At 40.4% G+C, this 25112-nt stretch overlaps 1 protein-coding gene across 1 annotated transcript in view; it reads left to right on the plus strand.

The window, feature by feature from the left end:
* The window catches only part of slit3 (slit homolog 3 (Drosophila)), a 247117-nt gene that overhangs the window by 179986 nt on the left and 42019 nt on the right, over nucleotides 1-25112 (plus strand). The window contains exons 8-19 of the mRNA XM_078260191.1: nucleotides 1366-1529; nucleotides 2722-2866; nucleotides 6132-6203; nucleotides 6963-7034; nucleotides 7980-8051; nucleotides 10556-10699; nucleotides 11533-11696; nucleotides 13952-14102; nucleotides 16520-16594; nucleotides 17858-18001; nucleotides 19076-19219; nucleotides 21634-21797. Coding sequence (XP_078116317.1) covers nucleotides 1366-1529; nucleotides 2722-2866; nucleotides 6132-6203; nucleotides 6963-7034; nucleotides 7980-8051; nucleotides 10556-10699; nucleotides 11533-11696; nucleotides 13952-14102; nucleotides 16520-16594; nucleotides 17858-18001; nucleotides 19076-19219; nucleotides 21634-21797 — 1511 coding nt within the window. The remainder of the gene's footprint in view (nucleotides 1-1365; nucleotides 1530-2721; nucleotides 2867-6131; nucleotides 6204-6962; nucleotides 7035-7979; nucleotides 8052-10555; nucleotides 10700-11532; nucleotides 11697-13951; nucleotides 14103-16519; nucleotides 16595-17857; nucleotides 18002-19075; nucleotides 19220-21633; nucleotides 21798-25112) is intronic.

The raw sequence follows: 25112 nt of genomic DNA on the forward strand, positions 1-25112 counted from the left end.
TGGGAGAGCGGTATTAAAACCCACTGCCCCCGCTGCTAGCATCAATGAGCCCATCTCTGTTCCATAACAGGATTTGTCCTCTGCTTTATTACAAAGGGAGCCTGTCTTCTGAAAGGCTAGATAGCCCGGCTGGCATATAATACGCTGACAAGACATTCTGCTCTCTCTCTCTCTCTCTCTCTCTCTCTCTCTCTCTCTCTCTCTCTCTCTCTCTCCTTTTTTAAGGTGTCAAATCCAACCAGTGCAGGCCATAGAACAGCACCTGATGCGATCTATATTGAGTTGTAGCATTCAATTAATGCTACAGATGAAATTTATAAAGAAGGGCTCTAGAGGTTCAGGCATCTAAGATGCATCCCATGTAATAACAACATTTCCGGTCACTCTTTGTAGCTAGCCACTATGAAATCAAGACAAAATAACCAAAAATACTCCAAAGAAATGAAAAAAACTCAATTTGTTTATTTGCTCCATTATTTCTCCTCTTGCTCATTTTTTTTTATTCCATTTCTCTCTTTGTATTAATGTCTTTCACATTTTCATTCTTTGTGTCCACTGAAACTTTCCTTTACGCTATTCTTTCCCACCTTTGTCTCTGCATCTTTTTGTGTCTCGGTTTCTCTCTGTCTTTCTGACTAGATTGTGATTTAGCCTTGTGTCCTCCCTCCAAAAGGAGTCATATTGCCACAGACGTTGGGGAAATGAGAGTTGAGGATATTACTCTGTGTGTTTGTGTGAGTGCCTGTTTTTTGTGTGTGTGTGTGTGTGTGTGTTAATGTTTAACTACATTCGTGGGGTCCAAAAACCGGGAATACAGTATACTTGTGGGGTCCGGACAGCTTTGTGGGGCCAAAATGCTGGAGCCCACAAATTTAAAGGGCTGTTTGAGGGTTAAGACTTGGTTTTAGGATTAGGGATAGAATGAGGTTATGGTTATGGTGAGGGTAAGGGTTAAGGTTTAGTTGTGATGGTTAAGGTTAGGGTAAGGGGCTAGGGAATGCATTATGTCAATGACGGGTCCCCACAAAGATAGTGAGACGCACTGTGTGTGTGTGTGTGTGTGTGTGTGTGTGTGTGTGTGTGTGTGTGTGTGTGTGTGTGTGTGTGTGTGTGTGTGCGTGTGTTTCACCTAAGCAACAGCCTCACAATCCTGGCCAAGGATGTAAGCTGTGTGAAAAATACAACCTATTTGAATGCCGTCTCAAATACATTTGCTCTAACTAAGCTGTTGTACTCAGTTTACCTTCATAGACTTTTTGAGAGACTTTCGCCTCTAGAAAGTGCACATTTCAGAAAGGATAATGAATAAATGATTGTGTTAATTTCACTTACTCAGACTAATTCCTTTCTCCATCTCTCTCTCAGGCGTCTGCACTCTAACAACCTCCACTGTGACTGCCACCTGTCCTGGCTCTCTGATTGGCTCAGAGCCAGGCGGGGCTTGGCTCCTTTCACCCAATGCATGGCCCCCGCCCACATGAGGGGCCTCAATGTCCCGGATGTGCAGAAGAAGGATTTTGTCTGCAATGGTGAGCTGACATTCATACACACATACAAACAATATTCAATTACATATCAAAGAGCATGGCTGAAGGACACACTGAAGCACCTTATTGTTTATTGCTTATTGTGGCATCTTTCTTATGTCAAGGTGGTCATAAAAAGCCATGCTTTTAGTTTCACCCAACACTTCTTTTAAATTGGCTCTGGAACAAAACCACTGAAAATTTTTTTGGACAAAAGCCACCCATTTTTTCACTCCATTGCAGCAACATTGAAATGAACTATATTACCTTAAGAGTAAAATTGAGCCTCTAAAGTAATGTTTGACCTAGAACTATTCAGCAATACAGATACAAATATGAGTGGATTCAAGTGGAAGTTCCTGATTAAATCTAGTGCCGTTGACAGTAGAGACTCTTTGACCTAGAGGTCTACAATGTAATAAACATAAAGGCCATTATTACAGGCAGCGTTGTTATCATCTACAGACAGCTCAGCATTGAGTTTATAGCACTGAATGAATTACACCATGTAGAGTGCGTAATCAGCTAAAAGGCCAGTATAAGAACAGTTGTGTTATCTGCAGATAGTATAGGCACTGTTTATAGGCCTCTGATTCAGCTCTCTGTTCTAATAGACTGTCAGGATGTGCTCTCTTTATTAGCCTTTTGCCTTGTCTTTTCTGCCTACATGCTCCATGGCAGATACTGCTCTTTATCCCCCCATTTTTTCTTCTTTTTTTTTCTTCCTCCTTTTCTATGTCATCTTCCTGTCTCTTTATAACCATAGAGAGAGATAGTTTCTACCATTTCATCCACATACACACTGTCACTAGATGATATTAAGTACTAATATTAATTTTGTATCGCAATTTCTTTGCGTTTCTTACCAATAAATAGCATGTATTCCTCAAATAATTTTATTCCTTGCAGAATGCAAATGGTTTTGGAACAACACGAAGACCCTCATGGGGCACTAAAACTCCCCCCTGAAGCTGACTCTAATCTCATTGAAAAGAACTGGGATAAGATAAATAATTTAAGGAATAAAACAGAAGCAAAAGTCTGATTGCAGAATGTATAGTAGTAGATGGAAAGTAAATGTAGCTGCAGGCATGGAGAACTCTCCTATTCTCCACCAGACCAACAAAAGCTATGTCATATTCAAACAAATTAAAGCCAATCTCTGTTTGATGTTTTATATGAAATCTGTATACAGGTCCAGCACAGACAGAGTCGAGGGCTTGTGTTCCTCTGGTAGCTGTGTGTCCACCCAGCTGCAGCTGTAACAACAACATTGTGGACTGTCGTCGTAAAGGCCTCACTGAAATACCAGCTAACCTCCCTGAGGGCATCGTGGAAATGTAAGACTGCTTTATTTTACTTAAATGCTACATGTGACATGCAAAGCACATTTTACACATCATTTATGTTACCATTAAATGTCTTTTCACACTTGTATTTTTGTTAGTATATTTATCATGTGTTGAACTATTGAAAACTGTATTCTGGTATACCATAAACCATATACCATAAAATATATACCATATACCATATTTTTAACACATTTTAGACTGTGATGACTTGAAATTTTGCATATTTTTAAAGGGTGCACTGAAAAAGGTTAGGTTGAGGAATGCTGTTCTAGTCTACTGAAGGAGGCATTTTGAACTATTTATAAGATTAAAAATAGCAATATCCACTTTGACACACACACACACACACACACACACACACACACACACACACACACACACACACACACACACACACACAGGCACACTCAGTTTCACTATGGGCTTTAAATGATTTGACGCTTCTTCACCATGAACTAGACCTTACATGTAACCCAATCTGTGGCAGACTGTGAGTTTTGCAATGGTATCTTGTTTGAGATTGCAGCAAAACCTTTTTTTTTTACATACTCATACACTTTGCCTCCTCTTCTATCTTCCTCCTCCTTTCTGTCTCTTACACACATTTAAACACACACATACACCACAGTGGGACGTGTTTAATATCCGTATTGATCGTTGTACCCTGTTTGTTCGTACAGAGGACAGCTGGTTGATTGCTCTTTGAGTAAGGGAGTATTCTCCCTCGCAACGCTATGCCAATATCGCTATACCTCCCCAGCATAAGTAATAGATTCACACGCACATACACACCAATGTACACGCAAATGTGCAAACACACCAGTTTTATATGCGCAAACAAAGTGCGTACTTCGGCACAAAGTACAGGTACACTCACATTCTGGGAAGGTCAAGCACACACACATACATGCAATGCCACAGGCACCATAACATATCTGATTCCTGTAAATCTTGGAGACACACACAAACAGAATTAGCATTTGATCCATTTTAATAAATGTTGTTGCTGAAGCCAGAAACAATAGAGTATAATAGGATGATGTATTGTGAGTCCTCCAATAGGGACAAAGTCATCTTTCTGCATGCTGGTGATATTACATTCATAAAGTAATTTTACAAAACAGGTTTGTCTCAAGGTGTTTAATTTCATTAGAACATCAACTGTGTGTGTGTGTGTGTGTGTGTGTGTGTGTGTGTGGGTGTGTGCGCGTGTGTCTGCACACACTCATCCCATTGTGAACATGCTCACCTGCCAAACCCATCTCCTGTTTCAGTTGCCATTTACTTTAATCGCCGCCTCACCTTATAGATTTTTTATATTGCCTCTTAAAATGTATTTCCTTTAATACATCCTTTGATATTGAGCCTCTAAATGTCTTTAACTCAACCTTGTTTTAAACCTCCCATATATAATTTGTGACTTGTTGTGTGTGCAGATTGTCTCTGTCAATATCAGTACATCCTTGATTTATTTTGACCCCTCAGTAGAAGTAAGGTGTTGTGGCTTGCCAGGGGCTTGAGGTGTGGGGATTTAGAATGGGACATGAGCCAAGAAACAGACAACTGTAAGGGTTGTGTTGCATTCAAAGTCAGGACCACGTACGTGTTTCATTTTAAAAACACAGTTACAGGGTGGCAGTCACAAGTGGGTGTAAACTTGATGTAAATGTCATGAAGTATATTGGTTGTATTTACTGCAAAGTGACTAACAATGGTTAAAGACAAACAGTGATACAAGACAAAGATAGATAGATAGATAGATAGATAGATAGATAGATAGATAGATAGACAGATAGATTGATTGATCCACATGTATACACATAGCAATCCCCCCCACCATCACCTCACCATTTCTACCAAGGGAGAATAGGAAAGAAAAGGAAAAGAGAGGGATGGAAAGTGGAGGTCAAGAGCAGGACAGGGTGGGGTCTGAAGAGGAGGAGGAGAGGAAGAAGAAGGGTGGATTAGTTCCCATTTATCATTCTGACAGCTGACCCTGTGGCTGGCCTTGGGACCTCACTGCATCCTCCTCCTTCCCCTCTTGATTTTTTCTCTCCTCTCCTCTGTTGTCCACTCTTTGCCACTCCTCTGATTTCTCCATTGTCCTAATTTCCCACTTCTTTCTTTCATTTTGTCTAATTTCATGCTACACACCATGACCTTTTATTCTCATCTCCTCCTCTGACTCCTCTCCATTTCCACTTCCTTCCATCCTTTTCCATCGCAGTCACAAGGAGAGATGAAGAAAGCATGAGCTACATAGATAAATGTGTTGCCTAGACCATCAGGAGAGCAGAAACTAAACTACAGTACATTTCCCCAAAAGAGGGCTTTGTGCCTAGTTCTGATGGCTCCCCGCTTGATAATAGATAGAACACTACCAGAATGGTGTAATGAGTCTGCAATCTGCCAGAGAAAGAGATGTAATAAATTCCCTTTGGCCCTTAGCCTGAAAAAGTTGAGGAATCTAATGTGTTTACAAATACAGTCAGACTGCATCTTAAGAAGAGAGTGTTGTGGCTCCATCAAAGGAGTATATGAAATATTCAAATACAAGAATATGAGAAATTATGATTGATAAAAAGAAATTGTCAATGTACTGCTGTCAGTTATAGTTAAACCAATTGCCCCATGTGCAAATTGTGCACTGAAACCTGTATTTTACTGTGGTTGAGTGACAGCAAGTTTGATTTTGCCAGTTAGCTAGTTGTCGGTCTCTGCCATTGGTAACATTTATGTACATCGCTGCACCTAATGAATACTTTTGACCAGAGTCTGGTGAACAATTGTGGTCCCTAGTCCAGCTTTTGGTTGCTCGGATTCTCATGTCGGTCCCATGTAAGCTCTGCTGAGCTTCAAAATTCAACTCAACGTTTCTCAATGACCTTGACTGGCTCCTGCTGCAAAGCGATGACCGTCCTGCAGAAATATTGTGTAGATGTTGATTGGAACAGCCACCTTTTGGTCTTTTTGTGCACTTGTGCTTGACTGAGGTTGTGCGGTAAACAGGACTTCATGATACCCAATTTATTTTCTGTCCTTGGGAAAATTCAGCATCAAAAGGCAATACAATTAATTTATAATCTAATGTTGAAGTTGAATTCAAATTGTCTCATTGTATGTTTTAGGGGTAATGTGCTTGTTGAATTAATACGAAGGGATTGTTAAAAATCATCTAACTCCCTATTTTCTCACCCCCCTCCCTTCTCTCTCTCTCTCTCTCTCTCTCTCTCTCTCTCTCTCTCTCTCTCAGTCGCTTGGAGCAGAACTTAATTAAAACTGTCCCAGCAGGAGCCTTTTCTGCCTACAAGAAGCTCAAGAGGATGTAAGTCTGTCTGGCTAAAACTGCATACACAGTCTCAACCACACACACACACATGTACACATGCACACAGTTGGCAATCATACAATTAACAACTGCAATTAACAGACGCATTATGAGTTACTGATGTCTATACCATATACTGTGAGCTATAGTCAAAAGGAGTGCATATTCATATTAATCTGAAGTCCAAACCAGCATGCCCACACACACACACAAACACACTCATACTCTCACACAGTTCATCTCTTCTTGTCTTTTTTACATACACCCACATACATAAAATTCACGAGTGAAAAATAACCTTATAATGCAAATGGCTGAAAATGCCACACTTGCAGACTTGTGCAAGGTTGTAAGGTTAGCCGCCTATCCACCCACACACACACACACACACACACAGGGTGTGTGGAGTTTTAACCTCCACAGAAGTGTTAAATAATATATCTTACAGCGGTGGAAGTAAATGACACAAACTGCACTTAACATGCCACTGCTTCCAGTTTCTCTCTCTCTTCCACTCTCTCCTGTCGCTTCACTTCTTTCCCTCACTCTGTCCATCACTCCCTCTCTCTCATTGACTTATACATTCAGCCCTTCTTACTTTCCTCTTTTTACTCATGTCCCCTTGCCTTGACCTCTGCTGATGTATTCTCCCATGATCATTTGTCAGACAGTTCTAGGACACAGAGAATGAACCCCATTACTGTGTATTACAGTAATGCAGTTATCTCCTCTCTCTCTCTCTCTCTCTCCCCCCAGTGACTTGAGTAAGAACCAGATTTCTGACATTGCTGATGACGCTTTCAGCGGCCTCCGCTCACTCACCTCACTGTAAGTATGACACACGAATATGCAACACACACACACACACACACACACACACACACACACACACACACACACACACATATCCAGACAGGGAAGTAATTCCGTTTCAGGACATTTAGCAAATAAAAATGTTGTTGCTGTCGATGTTGGACTACTGGACCACTCTTTGTATTTGCTTGTGTGTGTGTGTGTGTGTGTGTGTGTGTGTGTGTGTGTGTGTGTGTGTGTGTGTGTGTCTGAGGGTGAATGTGATAAGAACATGAAGGACAGTTTAATTTAAATCAATCTGGAGCATGAAAATTAGACAGACAGACAAGAAGGGGTAGACAAGGTGAACTCTGGTGAACACACACACACACACACACACACACACACACACACACCGAGTCAGTTGAACAGGAATGTTACTGAGAGGCACGACTTCTGTGACTTCTGAGGCTAGCTGAGGCGTGATAGCAAAGTATAAAATTGCTCAAGTGAATTAAATTGCACATCTCTATCATGATTTCAGTTTTCAGTGATCAAATAAGATAAATGTCCCAACGGTGTGTGCTTAGGGAGAAAAGGCTTACAGGTAGTGCCAAAATGACAAAAAAAAGTTAGAAATTGCACTGCACTGGAACAGACAACTTCCCTCTTTGATTGTAACACTCCTTCAGTTCTTGTCCTAAAAATAGTTTTTCCAACTAGGTGAGCGTTTTTCATTCCGAGCATATATATATATATATATATATATATATATATATATATATATATATATATACCATACTGTAGGATGCAGAACAGCGCCCCTCTCCAGTGGCAGATTAGAGCAGGAATTATGTACACAAAACAACAAAGTATTTACTGTGCTTCGCAGCCGGCTTTAGACCACATGAGTCTCAACATGTAAGGACAGCCTTGTAAACACTGTAACCTAAATTATGTTGTTTTGACTCTCCTGTGCAGGGTGTTGTACGGCAACAAGATCACAGAGCTGCCCAAGGGATTGTTTGATGGACTGGTTTCCCTGCAGCTACTGTAAGTACTGTCTGTGTGGTCTGTTGTTATGTGTGTACCTGTGTGAATGTGTGTGGTCCCCCCACAAAACAATGAAATGCATTACATTCAGTAAACAAAAGAATATCATACACATACATATGGTATGAACTACCCTGGTAACACTGTATTGTAGTGGATTTGTGTGAGTCTGGTCCAGTTTCCTTTAGAAAATGGATGAAGTGGCAACCAATAAACATGTGAAATTTAAAATAAAGAACAGCCTACACACTCAAATGCTATTATTGAATGTGATTTATCAGCAAGGAATATAACTGATGTGTAGCATAATTTACAGTATGCATTAGATTATTTTTATCCTTAATATTGCCGTTATGTTGGCTCCAACTGGGGCATCATAATGGTTAGAAGGTTTGGCTGTATTTGTGTTTAGTGTTGTACTTAATGTTCCCTGATTAAGATAATTTGGTGACATAGCATCAGAGAGTCATATCCACAGTACATTACCCTTGTACCATGATCACAGCTAAGGCCAATTTTATGTGCTTCAATATACCCAATTTTATGTGCTTCAATATACAGTGTGGTGGCTATTTTATGAGGAAGAGAAAATCTTGATAACCATCACTATTACACAGTAGCAACTATAGTAGAATCCCCTTTTCATGCATTAACCCTCCATCTGTCCTGCATTGTGTGTGTGTGTATATGTGTGTGTGTGTGTGTGTGTGTGTGTGTGTGTGTGTGTGTGTGTGTGTGTGTGTGTGTGTGTGTGTATACAGAAAAGTATTTCTTAAATGATCAACATGAACCAAATTGATGCACTGTAATAAAAACTGTAAAGGTTTTTCTAACATTTAGTGTCTACTAGGAGGAATACTATTAATTGTGAATAATCCCTCATGGGCACAAGTTCAAATTGCAGCAGTGGTTCAGCATGCAGTAAAAATGTAGACTCCTATAACAGCTACATTGGTACTGTATGTGGCATATGGTCCTTGCAAATACCGCAGCCCACTGCAGAAACAGCTAATGTTCTGGGCTTTTCCATCGTAAAGTGAAGCGAAGCAAAGAGAATGACGATGAGTGACTCTAACCCACAAACACCTTTTACAGGCTTAGGTGGATCATTGGGATGCATGGTGCATAGTGAGAGAGAGAGGGAGAGAGAGAGAGAGAGAGAGAGGAAGAAGACAGATATGGAGAAACATATAAATGCAGATACGATTAGAAAAGAAAGTGAAGAAAACCTTGTGAGATAGAGATGAAATTAGTGTATATAAGGTGACATTAACATTCAGTATCTCCTGATTGGAAAAGCATTTGCCTCTCATGTCTTGCCACATTATTGGTCAACCCCACAAAGACAGTGCCTGCGGGTGTAGGCGCTCGCTCAGCAAGCGTTGGGAGGGAATACGTCTTTTAATATTTTGCCACTGACAGAAGAAAAGCTTGAAAAAGTCAGTCAGTTTGTCAGGAATTTCAAGATGCTAGTATTCGCCCATATAGTGTAATAATTGGGGGAGTCTGGTGAATAAAGCAGTATGTCAAGCTTCCATGACAACGATGTGTTTATTGCTTTGTATAGCAACCGGTTTGCTGTTTATATTGTCTGTGCTGCTTTGTTTTACTGGTGCAGTTTCAAGAAATTAGTTCCCCCGGTGAGCTGCCTAATGAGGCGTGGATATGTCGCAGAGCAGCATGTGTGTGCGTGTATCTGCCTATAAGTGTGTATGTGTGTGTGTGTGTGTGTGTGTGTGTGTGTGTACGCGGGTTGTGCCAGTATAGCCATTCGTTAGGATGACTTGAGATGATTAGGCTGAGCTGCTGTACCTAGCAAGCACCGAGTTAGTCACCAGTCAGATAAAGAAAAAGAGGAGAAAGAGTGAAGAGTGTGAGAGGGACAAAGAATGACAGAAAAGAGTGTTTGTGTGATAAAAGAGTTTGAGAATGAGACTGAAAAGAGGTGGAAAAACGAAAGGTAGAAGTATGTACAGGCAAAAAGCTGTCAACTTGGCTATATTAGCTAATGAAGTGCAGATATGGAAGAGAGAGATGGAGGAAAGGGTGGAGGTGCAAACCTTTCCTGTCATTTACCTAATCCCTCTATCACATTACTCATTTCCCTTTCTCACTCTCCTCCATTTTCCCTGCCAGCCACTTTCACTTAATTCTATATCTGTGTCACTCAAAATTACATTTTTGCTTGTCCCTTCACTGTCTCGAGTGAGCCATCCCCATTTTTCTATCTCTTCTCTTCCTCTATTTTTTTTCTTTTTCCCCTCACCTTCTGTCTCTCCCATCAAAACAACATATTTTATCATGACTGTGTGGAGAGGGTCGAAAAAGGCTATAGGGAGGGACTGGGGAAGAAAGAGGGAGAAGAAGAAAATGAGTGGTTTTGCAGTAGAGATGCATCTGGGAAAAACAAATTATGCGTTTATGTTTTGTTTGTGTTGTGCATAGAGATAATACATGAACTAAATAAGTAAAACAAATACAAATGGCTGTTGCTTGTGTTCCAGGCTGCTGAATGCCAACAAAATTAACTGTTTGAGAGTCAACACCTTCCAAGACCTGCAGAACCTCAACCTGCTGTCGCTGTATGACAACAAACTGCAAACAATCAGCAAAGGACTGTTCGCCCCTCTGCGCTCCATCAAGACTCTGTAAGTACTGTCAGGTTTTTAGGAGTTTTTCATTGACCCAGCTGCAATATTTTAAATTAATCGGCAACTAATTTGATAATAATCGTTTCTGTAGTTTTTCATTAGAAAATGCCATATTTCAGGGCCTAGCTAGTTTTTCGTTGTAATATATAACAGGTAATTGAATATATTTAAAGGTGTTGGACAAAACCAGTTCATTTAACTAGCCTAATTCTTTTAACTAACTAATTTTTCACAATTTATTTAACATTTCATAGACAAAACAATTAATCAAGCCTATTAAAAGATAATTGAAATAATCGTTCATTGCAGCCCTAGTTTTGAACCGTTTAGTTATACATTGATCTTTAAAGATGATTATCCAGACAGACAGAGGGAAGAGGCCAACATACTTAGGACTACACATTCATCACTGTGATGTTTAGATTGCTTGTTAAACAAGCGGTGTGTACAGTACTTTAACTTTTTCCTTTAAACGTTTTCCTTTTGATTGATTTAAAGTATCTGTATGTGGTGCTTTTTTTTTTCTCTGGTTAATCAATTAAGGCTATTGATGTTAACGATAACTGTACAGTTCTAATCACTGTTTCTGCTACTTGAAACATAAAAATACCTCACTGTATGCTAGAGGATTTTTGCCAAGGAAAGACACCAGCATCAACAGTTTGGATCAACAAATGTAAAAGCTTTGATAGGTTTTTAGGAATCGGGAATATTTTGTATCATTCAGCTATTAGAAGAGTCGCAAAATGTTGCAAAGTATTACTAAAACACATGACAACTGAGGCAACTGAAGTAACGGTGCTGTCCTCATCTTTCTCTCTCCCTCTCAGTCATCTGGCACAGAATCCCTTTATGTGTGACTGTCACCTGAAGTGGCTGGCAGACTACCTGTTTGACAACCCTATTGAGACCAGTGGAGCGCGTTGCAGCCACCCCAGAAGATTGGCCAACAAGCGCATCAGCCAGGTTAAAGGCAAGAAGTTCAGGTGCACAGGTAGGAGATGAGTTCACACAGACCCAACTAGACACAAGCAAACATGCAACAGCAGATGAAACAAAAATCACACAAAATATTTGGAAAATCATCACAGTCATCTTAGCTTGATCAGTGCTCTGCCCATGGAGCTAATCAAGATAGCTAGATTACAAATGCTCCTGAAGCTGGTTATGGCTGTCCTCTTTGCTTCAGCCCTTGCTGTCTGCAGTCCCATGCCTCTCCTTGCATCTCCTCTTCTTCTCTGGACCTGTGTGGACATTTTCGCTATTGGTGGGAAGTTCTCTGGTCCCGTCCCCTTCCTGTGTGGATCTGCAGCTGTCTGTTGCCTCTCCTATGCTGTATGGACCCTGCCCCCCTGACTGATTGGTGCAACTCTTTGTTGCCCCAACTTCCTCCTGTGTGGACCTGCATTCTGATTGGTTCGTGCAGCTGTCTCTTGTGCTTGATCTAACCATGTGGCCCCGCCTACTGTGGCATCACATGGTTCCGTCAAGCGCCAGGGACCGCCGAGCACACGCCCACCTGCCTCTCCCAGCCAAACACACGCCTTGGAGCAAAAATGAAGGGCTAAATATTTTACCTTGTTTGTTTGCATGTATGTGTAGGGCTTCTGATACATGGGACTCTAACTGTGGTTGAAATAAATGGGCATCAATAACAGTAATCTAACATCAAAATATTTCAATCAGTGAAAAATATAAATAACTTAAGACATTTATAAACACCCATATCCACCATGAATGAATTGCCAGCATATATTTTAGCTAAATTTTCTTAAAAGACTCTCCTACTTTTTCCCTTTACCTCATTAAGATTAAGAGAAATGCTTGTTAAAGTGGGGTGACACCAGATTTTGCTTCCCGTTCATTTCAATGAAAAACAGGGCTAGACGGTCTTGCTTCTGCTTTAATCAGATTAAACGTTGACATGTGAATTCCCAAGGCTTTCCAATGTCTAGCCGCTTAGAGAGAGAGCGGTGGGATTGAACTCTCACTCACGTAATTTTGTGTTAATTCTTGTTTGTATTAATGCATGGCAAAATAATACATGCTGCAAGAGAGAGGGACACTGCTTGGCTGTAGCGAGTGCAGGACAATGACAGAGGTTACTGACGATTAAGTGTTTGATAAGAAGTTGAAAAATGTACAATATTGTGGACTGCTGTTGTTAGCCCCCTCGCCATAGTTCCTGCAGTTCATGTTCATAACCGTACCCACACTATGTTCCACCTGCTTTTCATCTGGCAAAATCTGGTCTGGCTGCACCTGTATACCTGCCTCCACACTGTCTGTGGGAAGAGCTTCAGTGCCTAGTATGAGTGATCCCACCACCTCTGTAAAGACCGCTTCACCCTTTACTGCTCCAACTGAGGGACTTTAAAGAAAAAAATAAAGCTAATACTGTTATACAGGTTTCCATATTCTGTCCTTCTTTCCTCTGCCTTTCCTTTTTTTCCTTACTTGCTCCTTTGCTCTCTCGGTCAACTTACCAACCAACAAGGAACCAACAGAAAGCATATGAGCCATAAAAGATGTGTGCCAGGAGAGAGTGGAGACAGAGAATGAAAGAACAAGTAGTCTCTGCCAATATAAAAAGCAGTCTGATAGGAGAGTAGCGAAAAACAGAAAAGGTCAAATTGACAGAGAACAGATAGACAAGTGAGGTTGAAAAAAGAGAGAGAGGTAATGATAACTATGAGAACTACAAAGCGTGTTTGTGGTGCACAAATACAAGTGCTGCATGATGTAAACCAGCTCTGGTCCACAGGCACTAGTGATAATAAATAATATCTGCTCACATTATAATTAAATAACAGAAGTCATCTCTGGCTCAACTTGTTAAATAAAAACACCCAGGGTTAAACCACATTTATCAACAAAATGATTCTATAAAAACCACATTTTACCATTGGTTGTATAGTTATTGGGATACTATATTGTCCTTCATTACAAGGTTTACATAGGAACATCTTTAAATCTGGTCTTATTGGACAACATTCGTATTACAAACCTACAGAGTCTAACATTGAGAACTTTCTGTCTCTCTGGTCTTTCTCTCTTGCCCCCCATCTTTTTTTTCTTTTTTCTTTCCGTCTCCTACTTCCTCTGTTGACTTCATTTACCTGGCTATTTTTCTTCCCTTCCCTTTCAACCTGCTGTCAATCCTTTTGTCTGTCCCCCCTCCCTGTTTTTCTGTTTCTCCCATGTCGCTTTCTCTGCCTTTTGGTCTTTCCCTCGCTCTTCACTCTGCAGGTCAGGAGGACTATCGTAGTCGTCTGAGTGGGGAGTGTTTCCAGGATCTGGTTTGTCCAGAGAAATGTCGCTGTGAAGGCACAGTGGTCGACTGCTCCAATCTCAAACTGACCCGTGTACCTCCACACATCCCCGAACACACCACAGACCTGTAAGTCATCCGGTGTTTCCTTTTTACATACACACTGCATATTGTATGCAAACACATGATGTAATATCAGATTGAAAGCCATGTGTTATTTGTTCGACTGCTCTAACCTGAAACCGTAAACCACCACACATCCTTTAACATGCCACAGACCTGTCAAGAAGTTATTCACTTTGTCAGGCACGCACGCACGCACGCACACACACACACACACACACACACACACACACACACACACACACACACAAACACACACATACAGCTGGAAACATGCACATGAAATCATGGGCACAGGCTTGCATACATGCACATATGCAAAGCACACCCATGTCTGCATTTCTCTGTGAATGTCACTTTTCATTTTTAGCTTCCAGACCAAAATGCCTCTCAACAGTCTTTTCAATCTCCCTCAAAGTCCCAAAGCAGCCATCATCATGTCTGGCGAAGGGTCTCACACTAGAATACTGAACAGTCCCATGGATCATTTATTTTAGCGCTGAAAAATGGAAAGGGAGTAACAGATAACACGCAACAGGAATACAGTAATCTGAATGTGAAAAAGGTTAAACCATCTCTACGTGTTCAGAATCTGTTAGGCAAAATAAACATGTAAGCATGTGTGAGGGTGGTGAAGTATCATGATAATATGCAACAATAATTCATAATTAATTTGAGCTACAGAAGCATAACATCACATGTCTATGGTGTGATTCAAAAGAGAAATGATCAAAGACATAAAAACTGCTCATTAGTCATAAAATACACACCAACTGAGACCAAAACTAGATTGTCTGATTCAAAACTGCAGCACAGGAAAAGTGTGTTGCCGCTATCAGCACCTGGCACTTGATTGAATATGCAATAAGCTAATATTTCCAGACAGGAAATAGGAATCCCGCCAGAGGCAAAGTTTTACCCAATAATGCTGAATCACTTCACATCTTTAAAATGTTTGCAAGGGATAGAGAGCTTATACCATGGCTATCTCTGTGGTACTAATGGAGAATAGCTGCAGAATAAGGAACCACTGCAGCAGATGCAGGATGGTTGCTTATGGAAGTTGGCTGTATAATGGTGACTTCAACCATGGCTGTCACTTTAAATAACTAATATGCCAGTATCCCACAGACCATTAGCCCCCAATGCCTTTCTCTCTCTGGTTCTGTTTCTCTCTGTGAACCCTGGTATCCTCCGATCCTCCCTCCTTTTCTCTCTCTCTGTTCCCAGGGTGCTTAATGTCAAAAATATAAACTTTGTCCTTAATGGTCTGTTAGAGGGCAGATCAAAGTTTCTATTTTCGACACCTTCTTTCTCTTTTCTTGTCTCTTTTCCTTAAGAACCCAACCAACCAGTGAGCTTTTAAAGGCCTCAAACACACACACAGATACAGAAACACACACACACACACACACACACACACACACACACACAGAAACACACACACACACACACACACACGCCACCAGTTGTGCCCTGTGTAACCTGCCTTATCAGGGGAAATCAGGGGAGGTTGTGGCTGAGCTGAAGGCTTATATATTTTTTCTCTTTTTTCTCTTCTGTCTTTCTTTGACTAGCCCTAAAAATCCTTGACATTGGCCTTGAGAGTGTTCAATATCAATCAGCCTTAAGAGAATTATTTGCACTCAATAGAATTGTACATTTTGAGGGATTTAGATTGCAATTCAAAGAGATTAGAAATGTGTAATTTTTACCCTTTTACATGCAAATTATGCAATGTCATTTTCCGCTGTTGACGATCTACTTCGGACTTTGCTATATGTTATTTCAGTTTGGCGTTATCGATGTGGATCCATATTTTACCTCCCCCTGTATCTCATTAGAAAGTGTCCCCTCCAGCTGAACTTTCACTTTTTTCCATCGATTGCTCTTACTCTGCCTCTCTCTCTCACACACACACACACACACACACACACACACACACACACACACACACACACACTCACTCACTCACTCACTCACTCACAGACCCACACATAAACAAAAGGCATCCTTTTAGCAGCAGCCTTTTAGTACAAATTACCTCAATAAAGCAGATGTTGAGCTTCCTATCTCTCAAACGGTTTTCTCTTGGCTTAGGGCAGTGTGGGTATTGATGACCGCATAGAAAAGATGCATTGTGCTTCCCTTCTCTTTTCTTTTTTTCTCTTTTCTTCTCCAATATGTTTAATTATTCTTCCCTCGCTCCTCTGGTTTTGCGGAGCATCATACTTCAATGGTCACTACAGGCCTCTTAACCTTCATGCGGTCATCCAACCCCTTCATTCACTTGCAGGCTCTCTCTCTCTCTCTCTCTCCATCTAGTTTCTGTGAGCGTTTGCATGTGTTCATTTGTGTGTGTGTTGACTTCAAAGCAGTTTGTTTAATGAAATAACTCACTCCCTCTATCTTTCTCTCTTTAGGCGGTTAAATGACAATGAGATTGTCATCCTGGAGGCTACAGGGACGTTTAAGAAGCTGCCTAACTTGAAGAAGATGTACGTATACTTTTAAAAGCACTTTTCATTTGCTTCTCATTTATATTTGTTTTTGCATTTATTTACTCATTAAATGCATTTAATGCGTTATTGCTCTTTTTCAGTAATTCTTCTCTTCTATGTATTGCTGATAGAGGAAGGAAGGAATAGGATTGTCATTACAAGATGACTGAAATAACAGATGGATGTGAACAGATGGAAGGTGTTGGATGGACAGAGATAACGGATGCAGGAAGAAATAAGTTATGAAAGATAGGAAAGAAAAGAGAAAAGATGATGGAGGGAAGAAGGGAAGGATGGCAACAAAGAGCAGAAGGGAAAATGAGAGAGACATGAGCGAGGGAAGGAGGAAGAGGAGTGGCTAAAGACAAGTAAGAGGTTGGGAGGGACAGAAAGAGATGGAGAGTAAGGAAGGGTGGGTGGGAGGTATGGAGGAAGCGAATATTAAATAGAAATAGAAGATGGGCCTTCGGTTCAGATTTACAGTCACTCCTTATCTACAACCTCGTCTGTGTGTGTGTGTGTGTGTGTGTGTGTGTGTGTGTGTGTGTGTGTGTGTGTGTGTGTGTGTGTGTGTGTGTGTGTCAGAGCGAGATAGAGAAAGACAGAGCAGAGACCAGAAGTTGATTTATTGGAGAGGAAATTGCTAACAATCTAGCAGTGTCACTGACGATATAGATTGGGTAGCATTCATTTCCATTTTCCTTCTCTCAATTCCTTCTCGCTCTTCTTCATCTGCTCCTCTCCTCACATTTTCTCTTATCCTCTGCTACTCTCTTTGTCCATCCACTCTCCTCGCCTCTTCCATGAATCTGATAAGCGGAAACACAAAACTAGCTATGGATGAAAGCTACAGTAGTTGTGATAGCTATCATCTCAAGTTATTGCCTCTGTGGCCAAATGCTCTCTTTTCATTTTCATTTGTCTCATTATGTGTGCAAGGAAGAGATATAGCAATCAATTTCAGTTGTCTGTGACCACTTTTCTCATTTCCCAACCCTAACCCTAACCCTAACCCTCTGTAAACTGTTATTTAAATAGCTATTGTACAATTTGAGGACATTAGGATGAGGAAAAGAATACCATTTATTAGTTGAAGGGACATGATTGATTATGATGTGTGTAACACCACTTTGTTCATATGTGTTGGCATGCATGGTTATTTTGTCCGCCTGGAAGACGTCATAGGCTATCCTGCATGTACTGTAGTTAAAACAAACAAGCAGAAAAAAACTAAATATGAATTATTTGTCCTTTCTGCAGCAACTTGAGTAACAACAAGCTGAGGGACATCAGTGACGGTGCGTTTGATGGAGCGGGTGGAGTTTTAGAGCTGCTGCTGACGGGGAACAAGCTAACTGGACTGCAGGGACGCATGTTTAAAGGCCTCATTGGCCTGAAAACTCTGTAAGTCTGGTTTACATTTTGTGTGTGTGTGTGTGTGTGTGTGTGTGTGTGTGTGTGTGTGTGTGTGTGTGTGTGTGTGTGTGTGTGTGTGTGTGTGTGTGTGTGTGTGTTCAGAACTTTATATCTGTGGTTAGTGGTCTGGTTGTTAAGTAAAATAATATTGTGCAATTATGCAGGCTACATGTAACCCCACACTGAATTTAAAATATGTAAAAGTTGTTTTTACTTTTAACAAAAAGTGCTATATAAAGAAAAAAGCAAGTGCTTCTGATACACAATTTATAATTGTCAAAAACAGGAGCTATGAAATCACCTAAAACATACTAGCTGTCCTGTTTACTTTCCAAATGCTATTGTTTAAACGAAATGGTTGTGACGCCTTAAGCCATGCTGACTATGACTTGTGTTATCATCTGCCTTTTGGTGGACTTCAGTAACTTTTTCTTCCCCAGATTAAAAGAGAGGACCAGGATTGTTTACTTACTCACCCTGTCATCAAAGCTAATGACAGCATATTGTTGTTCCTCTAATTTGGGCACCCACCATAAATAGGCTAGCGTCCAATTAAGGGTTACAGGATAGTGTACGAAATCATGAGCTAATGTTGTCTGTGTATGCTCAGTAATGACTACCTAATGCTATCATGTATATATATGCCGACTAATGACTCTCTAATGGCATCATGGCTGTCTCTGTATTATGTTAAGAGGCTCCCTGCTCCAGTAATAGCCTTGCTAACTAGGTTAGCCTGTCCCAGAGATTGCTAATGCTAACTAACTCAGTTAGCCTGGTCCCACATGTCAAAAGCTAATGTCATATTACAGACTCTGTCATGGTTGTCCTGTGGGGACTGGTTTGAATTTACCCCTGCTTTCATCTTTTGTCCATGCCATTGTCCTGTTATTTTATTCTCTTTGTCTCTTGTTATCCACCCAAAGTTTGTAAATCTGGGTATATTATCAGGACAAACAAAACCACAGCCTGTCAAAAAACATCCTAGGTTCAAGATAAAACAAAATGGGCAAACTTTTTAGCTTTTCATTTATTGAATATATATGGTATGTGTGTTTCCAGAATGATGCGGAGCAACCAGATCAGCTGCATTGACAACAGTACCTTTACGGGTCTGAGCTCAGTGCGTCTGCTGTCGCTGTATGACAACAGGATCTCCAGCATTGCCCCAGGAGCCTTCTCCACCTTGCACTCCCTGTCCACCATGTGAGTTCCATCTGACCGCTTTCCCCCCTATTTCTAGTGCTTATTTCCCATTTTTTGTTGTTGTTTTTCCATTTGCATTCCATTATTTTAGCTATCTCTCACTATCTTTAAATATGGCAGTATCTACCCTCCTTTGTCTCTGCTTCTCTCTTTGTCTTTATCTTTTCTTTTTCTTTCTTTCTCTGTCTCTATCCTGTAATTTGTAGGAGTGTAGCTCTTTTGTGGGAGTCATCTACCATGCAACACATACACCCCCCACCCCCAACACACACACACCTTTGCACACATGTTGCTCACTGGGCACTGTTCTCCTTACAGATGCTCTCCATCATTATCGACTAGATTGGTCTGGGTCCCAGGTCATTTGTTATAAAAGCTAAATATATCTCAGCATCTGCACACCCACATCCGCACACACTCATGCAAGAGCATTTGTGAGCTTGTTCAATCGTGTGTGTGTGTGTGTGTGTGTGTGTGTGTGTGTGTGTGTGTGTGTGTGTGTGTGTGTGTGTCTGTGTGTGTGTGTGTGTGTTTTCTTCTTCAGTCTTCCACCCAGATGTGTAGGTCGTAAATAATATATTTTTTTCAGCTTAATAAAACATTACAGGTTGATTTTTATATCTCTTTTCTTGCCGTCAACACACAGACATACAAAGTCTCTTCTCTGTCTACTCTCTCTTTCTTTTCCTCCATACTTCCTTCCCTTGTTCTGCCTTTTTGTTCTCGCTCTCTGTCCTGCTGTGTACCTGTCATCTTCGATTTAAGTTTCTATTTGAGTCTTTTTGCTGGAAAGGTGGGAGACAAGAGAGGTGAAATGGGAACACGGGATGGATTGATGCATTGTTGCATAAACTCAGGTTTACTCAGTGGGGCTGTTGGTGATTATCAAAACAATTTTTTTTTTACGATATTCTATTACCATCATCCCTGTCATTTCATGTCATATCACTGTTCATTCTTTTTTCAGCATCAGTTTTTCATTAGCCCTGTAGTAATGTGTGTAGTAACTTTAGTTTGTATGCAACACCCACCTGCCATTTGGCGTGAAAGAAAAATAGTTTTTATTTCTAGAGCTTCTGTTCTTAACACTTCCTCTATTAATTTCCTTATCTTTCCTCTGTTATCCTCCTCTTCTCTCTCACTCCTACTATTCCCAATATCAGTCTCCGTTTGTAGTGCATTGTTTCCCAATAGAGTTTGTCTGTTTAATTAAAAGATTAACACATTGGTAAGGAAGGAAGGGATTTAGCATAGGTCTGGTTGCCAGTCAGCGATGTCAATTCATTACAAGCAAATGAGGAAATAACTCGTCCATATCTATAGCAGCACACGTTAATATTGTAGCTCAAACAGCAACATTCAGTTTTATTAGTTCAGCAGACATAGTGAAAAGCAATACGCCACTTGCACGTCTTGACACGATTTTGAGACACGATTAAAGAGATAGGTGTGACTCGTTACTGCTAAAATTGAATTCCCTTAGTTTCCACTTATATTTTCTTGCGAGAGAAAGAACGAATAAGGAACAGAATTTTAGTTTCTTAGCAAACTCCTCATTATTACACCACCTAATGTAACAGCACCCCTAACTAATTCAGTAATCACTGAACTGTATTTCATCTAAAACAGCAGTGAGCGAAGAAGAAAATGTACTTAAGTGTACCGCCTGTCTAGTATGTGCTGCTGATGCCTCCTCGGTCCCCATTCAGTTTAAATATGGTTCAGCATAAATATTACATGAGCAGTGTTACAAAAGCAACAAAATGCAATGAGGGGTGATCAAAACTGAATGAAATGTACAGATAACCTTTTCTCTTTTCTTTCTCTCTCACACGTTCTCACTCTGCCACCTTTTCCTTTCCATTCTCCATCTTGCTTGTACTTTACAAAATGAAAACAAATAACTGATAACCTTTTCTTTTTGCCTCTCTTTTGTTCCCTTTCTCTCCCATCCTCTCTTTGTCTTCTATCTTAATTTATTAAAATGTATGGCTGATGAAAAAACAGTTTTACCTATGTGGTTTGCAGAGTACAGTATACCATACAAATTGATATTATTTTTGTTATTATTAATATTGGAAATGGCTCTTGAAATAATTAGCTGATAATCTCTCTTTTGCCTCGTGTCCCTTTTTTGTTGTTTTCATAAATGACGTCTTATTATAGGTCTTGTCTGCATCTGCTCAGAAATTATGCATCAATATTTTATTTATGAGGGCAAAATTCAGGGAAAACATTGATCAAGTGTGCATCATGTTGCCATGATGAATTCATTATATTGTGGAAACATGTATGTACTGTAACTACGATTGTGCAGCAACATGTTTCCAATACTGGTGTCCATTTTGTTTGTTTTGCAATGACCCTGTTTCAATGATTTCTTTCTTTCTCTCTGTCCCCCTTTATTTTCATAGTAACCTCCTGTCCAACCCATATGTGTGTGATTGTCATTTGGCCTGGCTGGGTCAGTGGCTGAAGAAGACCAGGGTGGTCAGTGGAAACCCTCGCTGTCAGAAGCCAGCCTTCCTGAAGGAGATCCCCATCCAGGATGTGGCCACCCCAGACTTCACATGCGATGGTGAGTCTCTCTCACTCTACACTTACAATACTCTGCTAAATGTGGTCTTTTCTTTTTGGCTCCATTAGATCCATAATGAGAGATAACACTGCTTATACATAAAACATGGCTAAAAAAAATCCGGAGTGAACAACACTTGAGAAAGTATAGGATTGGTCTATGATGTTCCACTGTGTAAAGCCAGCATTTACAATTACACTGGAGTGTCAGGAAACCAGAAAGGTCACAATCTGAAACAAAGGACATTTGTCACTCAGTAGCCATGTGTCCTGCATAGATGAGAGCGTGAGTCAGGTCACGGAAAGGTAAATGAAATGTCGTTGCATTATGTTTACACATCCCAAATTACAGAATGCGGCCTCAATTTTTCAGGAAAGGCTTTTCAAAGGTATATTTCCCCAGAGAATGTCGTTGTGTTGGTGATAATGCCCAACATACTTTTGATAAAGACTTTTTGGTTACACTTTACTTGAAGGTATCTACATAAGAGTGACATGACACTGTCATGAACGTGTCATAAACATCATAAACAAGTCATAAACGTTGATGACATAACGCTTCTTTCAGTAAATGTCATTCGGTTTTTGTCATGACAAGTTAGGGTTAGGGTTAGGGTTCATGTGTCATGACAGTGCCATGTGTTCATGACAGTGTCATGTCACTCTTATGTAGATACCTTCAAGTAGTCTTACTGACTTTTTGAGACATAAGGTTGGTAATGGGAGCGAGGAAAATACGATTCTGATGAAACTGAGAAATTCCTGGAAATTCCTGCTGCAGTGCAGCATTGGGTGGTGAGAAAAGGTCAAATATTTATATTGTTACAACTGCATTTTTACATTAGGGTTTTACCCAGATTGACTTACAATGAGTGTCCTAATTGCCCTAAGGAAAATCAGTTGTTCTCACAAAGAAACCTTGTAACATCCTCAGGTACGTCAGTTCTTTTGGTTTGTACTGAAGTGAGAAGTGAGAACATGTTCAGTCCTGATTCCTGTCTTGTGTCAAACTTTAACAATCCGTCCAGATACTCATTGCAAAAACTTCCATCATTCCATGTCTTAAGACAGCAGATACACACACACACATACACATCCTCAGCAGGGTATTGTGAGGACAGAATGATCAGTAACTACTGGCAAATAACAGCCGTCGATGACATCAGCTTGTGGTTTCTACAGTGACGTTGCTGTTACCATGCCTGCCTATAGCGACTTAGGCCGTTGTTTTGGCCGCCAAGTTTGATGCCATAGACAAAGTGTGGTCTGGCTCTGCTGTCTATTACATCTTTGTTTCTTTTCTCTTTTTTTGCCCTTTTTCTTTCTTTATAGCTTTACACTTTAAATTCTATTCGATCTCCCCTCTTTCTCTCTTTCTATCTCGTTCTGCCTTTATCTTCATCCTGAGTTTCTTTGAATTCATTACACTTTTCTAATTTCCTGTAGCTGTGCTGCAACCATTTAGTGGAAATTACTTTGGAAAGTAGTTAGCCAGGTTGGCTCAAGTAAGGAAACTATTCATTCTTGCATCTTGTACTCCCACACACAACCACACACACACACACACACACACACACACACACACACACACACACACACACACACACACACACACACACACACACACACACAAACTCAGCTGCACAAACATAAATTCCAATGGCTGATACCACACTCCAGTACTTCTGCACTTATGAGGACCTTACAATGTTTACATTAAATGTCTAATCTTAACTCTGTGATAATCCCAATTCTTATATAAACCAATAATAATAACATACAGAAAGTCATAGATGTTAGTATGTTTTTTGACCTTGTAAATCTACAATTTAATATGGATTATTTTCATATCATACTACAACCACTATTGCTTGAGGACGGAAAGCAAAGACCTGGATCATCACCAACATAAAATGAATTGTTCTTTGACTCAAGGCCCAACTGCCCTCAAAGGTTTGAAGATATCCAGCTGGCAGTCAGACAAAGTACCAAACAGGGGCGACACAGGCTCTTGGGGACGGTTCAATTTCCACACTCTGAAGGTGTAAATCTCAAACTGGTTCTTAAAAGAATAGAAGCAAAAAAGCACACACACACACACACACACACACACACACACACACACACACACACACACACACACACACACACAACCAAGTTCCCCATGTCCTGTCTATTTATAGTTGGAGTAAAATGACTGTTAAGTTGTCCAGAGGTAGCCGGGGGAAGGGTGAAGTTAATTGAATTTCTGAGAAGATATTTAGCGCACATTTAGATGTTAGTTCAATCAGCCAACTGTGGAGTGAGTCAGCCCACGGCTACACCTCCCTGTGGATTCAATAGCTACACACATCAGATAAGACACACGCACATACACTTGCACACACTGCTCTACACACAAGCATGTAAGCGCTTTGCTCAACATTTAGACATTACAACAATTAGAAAACTATAAAGTGAAGGAGGAAATGGCCATATGACAGGGGGAGATAGCTATTTAACAAACTGAATGTGCACCAACCTCATACACTTATGCCTCTACACATGCATTCGTATCATTGTAGCCCATGGCAGCATATTGGCCCAAAAGCACAAATACACAACCAAGTATGAACATAGGAGAGTATAAACTTGGCCTTTGTCATTCTTATTCTTTATTTCTCTCTCTCTCTCTCCACACATAAACAAGTACACACATACACACAAACTCAGATTGCAGTGGTGTTATGATTGGCTTAGTGTCCAGTCGTCATTATCCTTCATTATGGTTTTAAGTCAGCTTGTTTTACATTTGGGACCTCAGTTCGACTATTTATTTCTAGATTAAAGTGTGTTTGTCTGTCAGTCAAGGAAATGGAGGGCGTTTTAAGCCAAGAACAACTCTGTAGTCTGTGATCCTTCTTATCTCTGAGTGTAAAACGATTACAATCACTCAAATGTTTTTTGTCCCGACCATATGTTTGTGTGCGTGCGTGCGTGCGTGCGTGCGTGCATGCGTGCGTACGTTCATGTGTGCGTGCGTGTGAGGAACTTAGCTGCATAGCCTGAACTTTCTAACAGTACAGCTTTTCAGTTTAACTCAACCATATTTTTAAAAACCTGTTTTTTTACAGCAAGAATAAAAGTTTCAATTAAAAAATGAAAAGCAACAGACTTAACATGTACATGTAACAATGTAACATGTTCAGGTACCCCGATCTTACAGTAAAAAGTTTGTCATAATAGGGTTTTTTTCAGATAAATTTGATATCATGCCATTTTTAAAGGACATTCACATCTTGGTATGACAAAACAATGCAGGTGGTATAGCTAAAGA

Source organism: Sander vitreus, chromosome 10, assembly GCF_031162955.1.
Source record: "Sander vitreus isolate 19-12246 chromosome 10, sanVit1, whole genome shotgun sequence".
Lineage (NCBI taxonomy): Eukaryota > Metazoa > Chordata > Actinopteri > Perciformes > Percidae > Sander > Sander vitreus.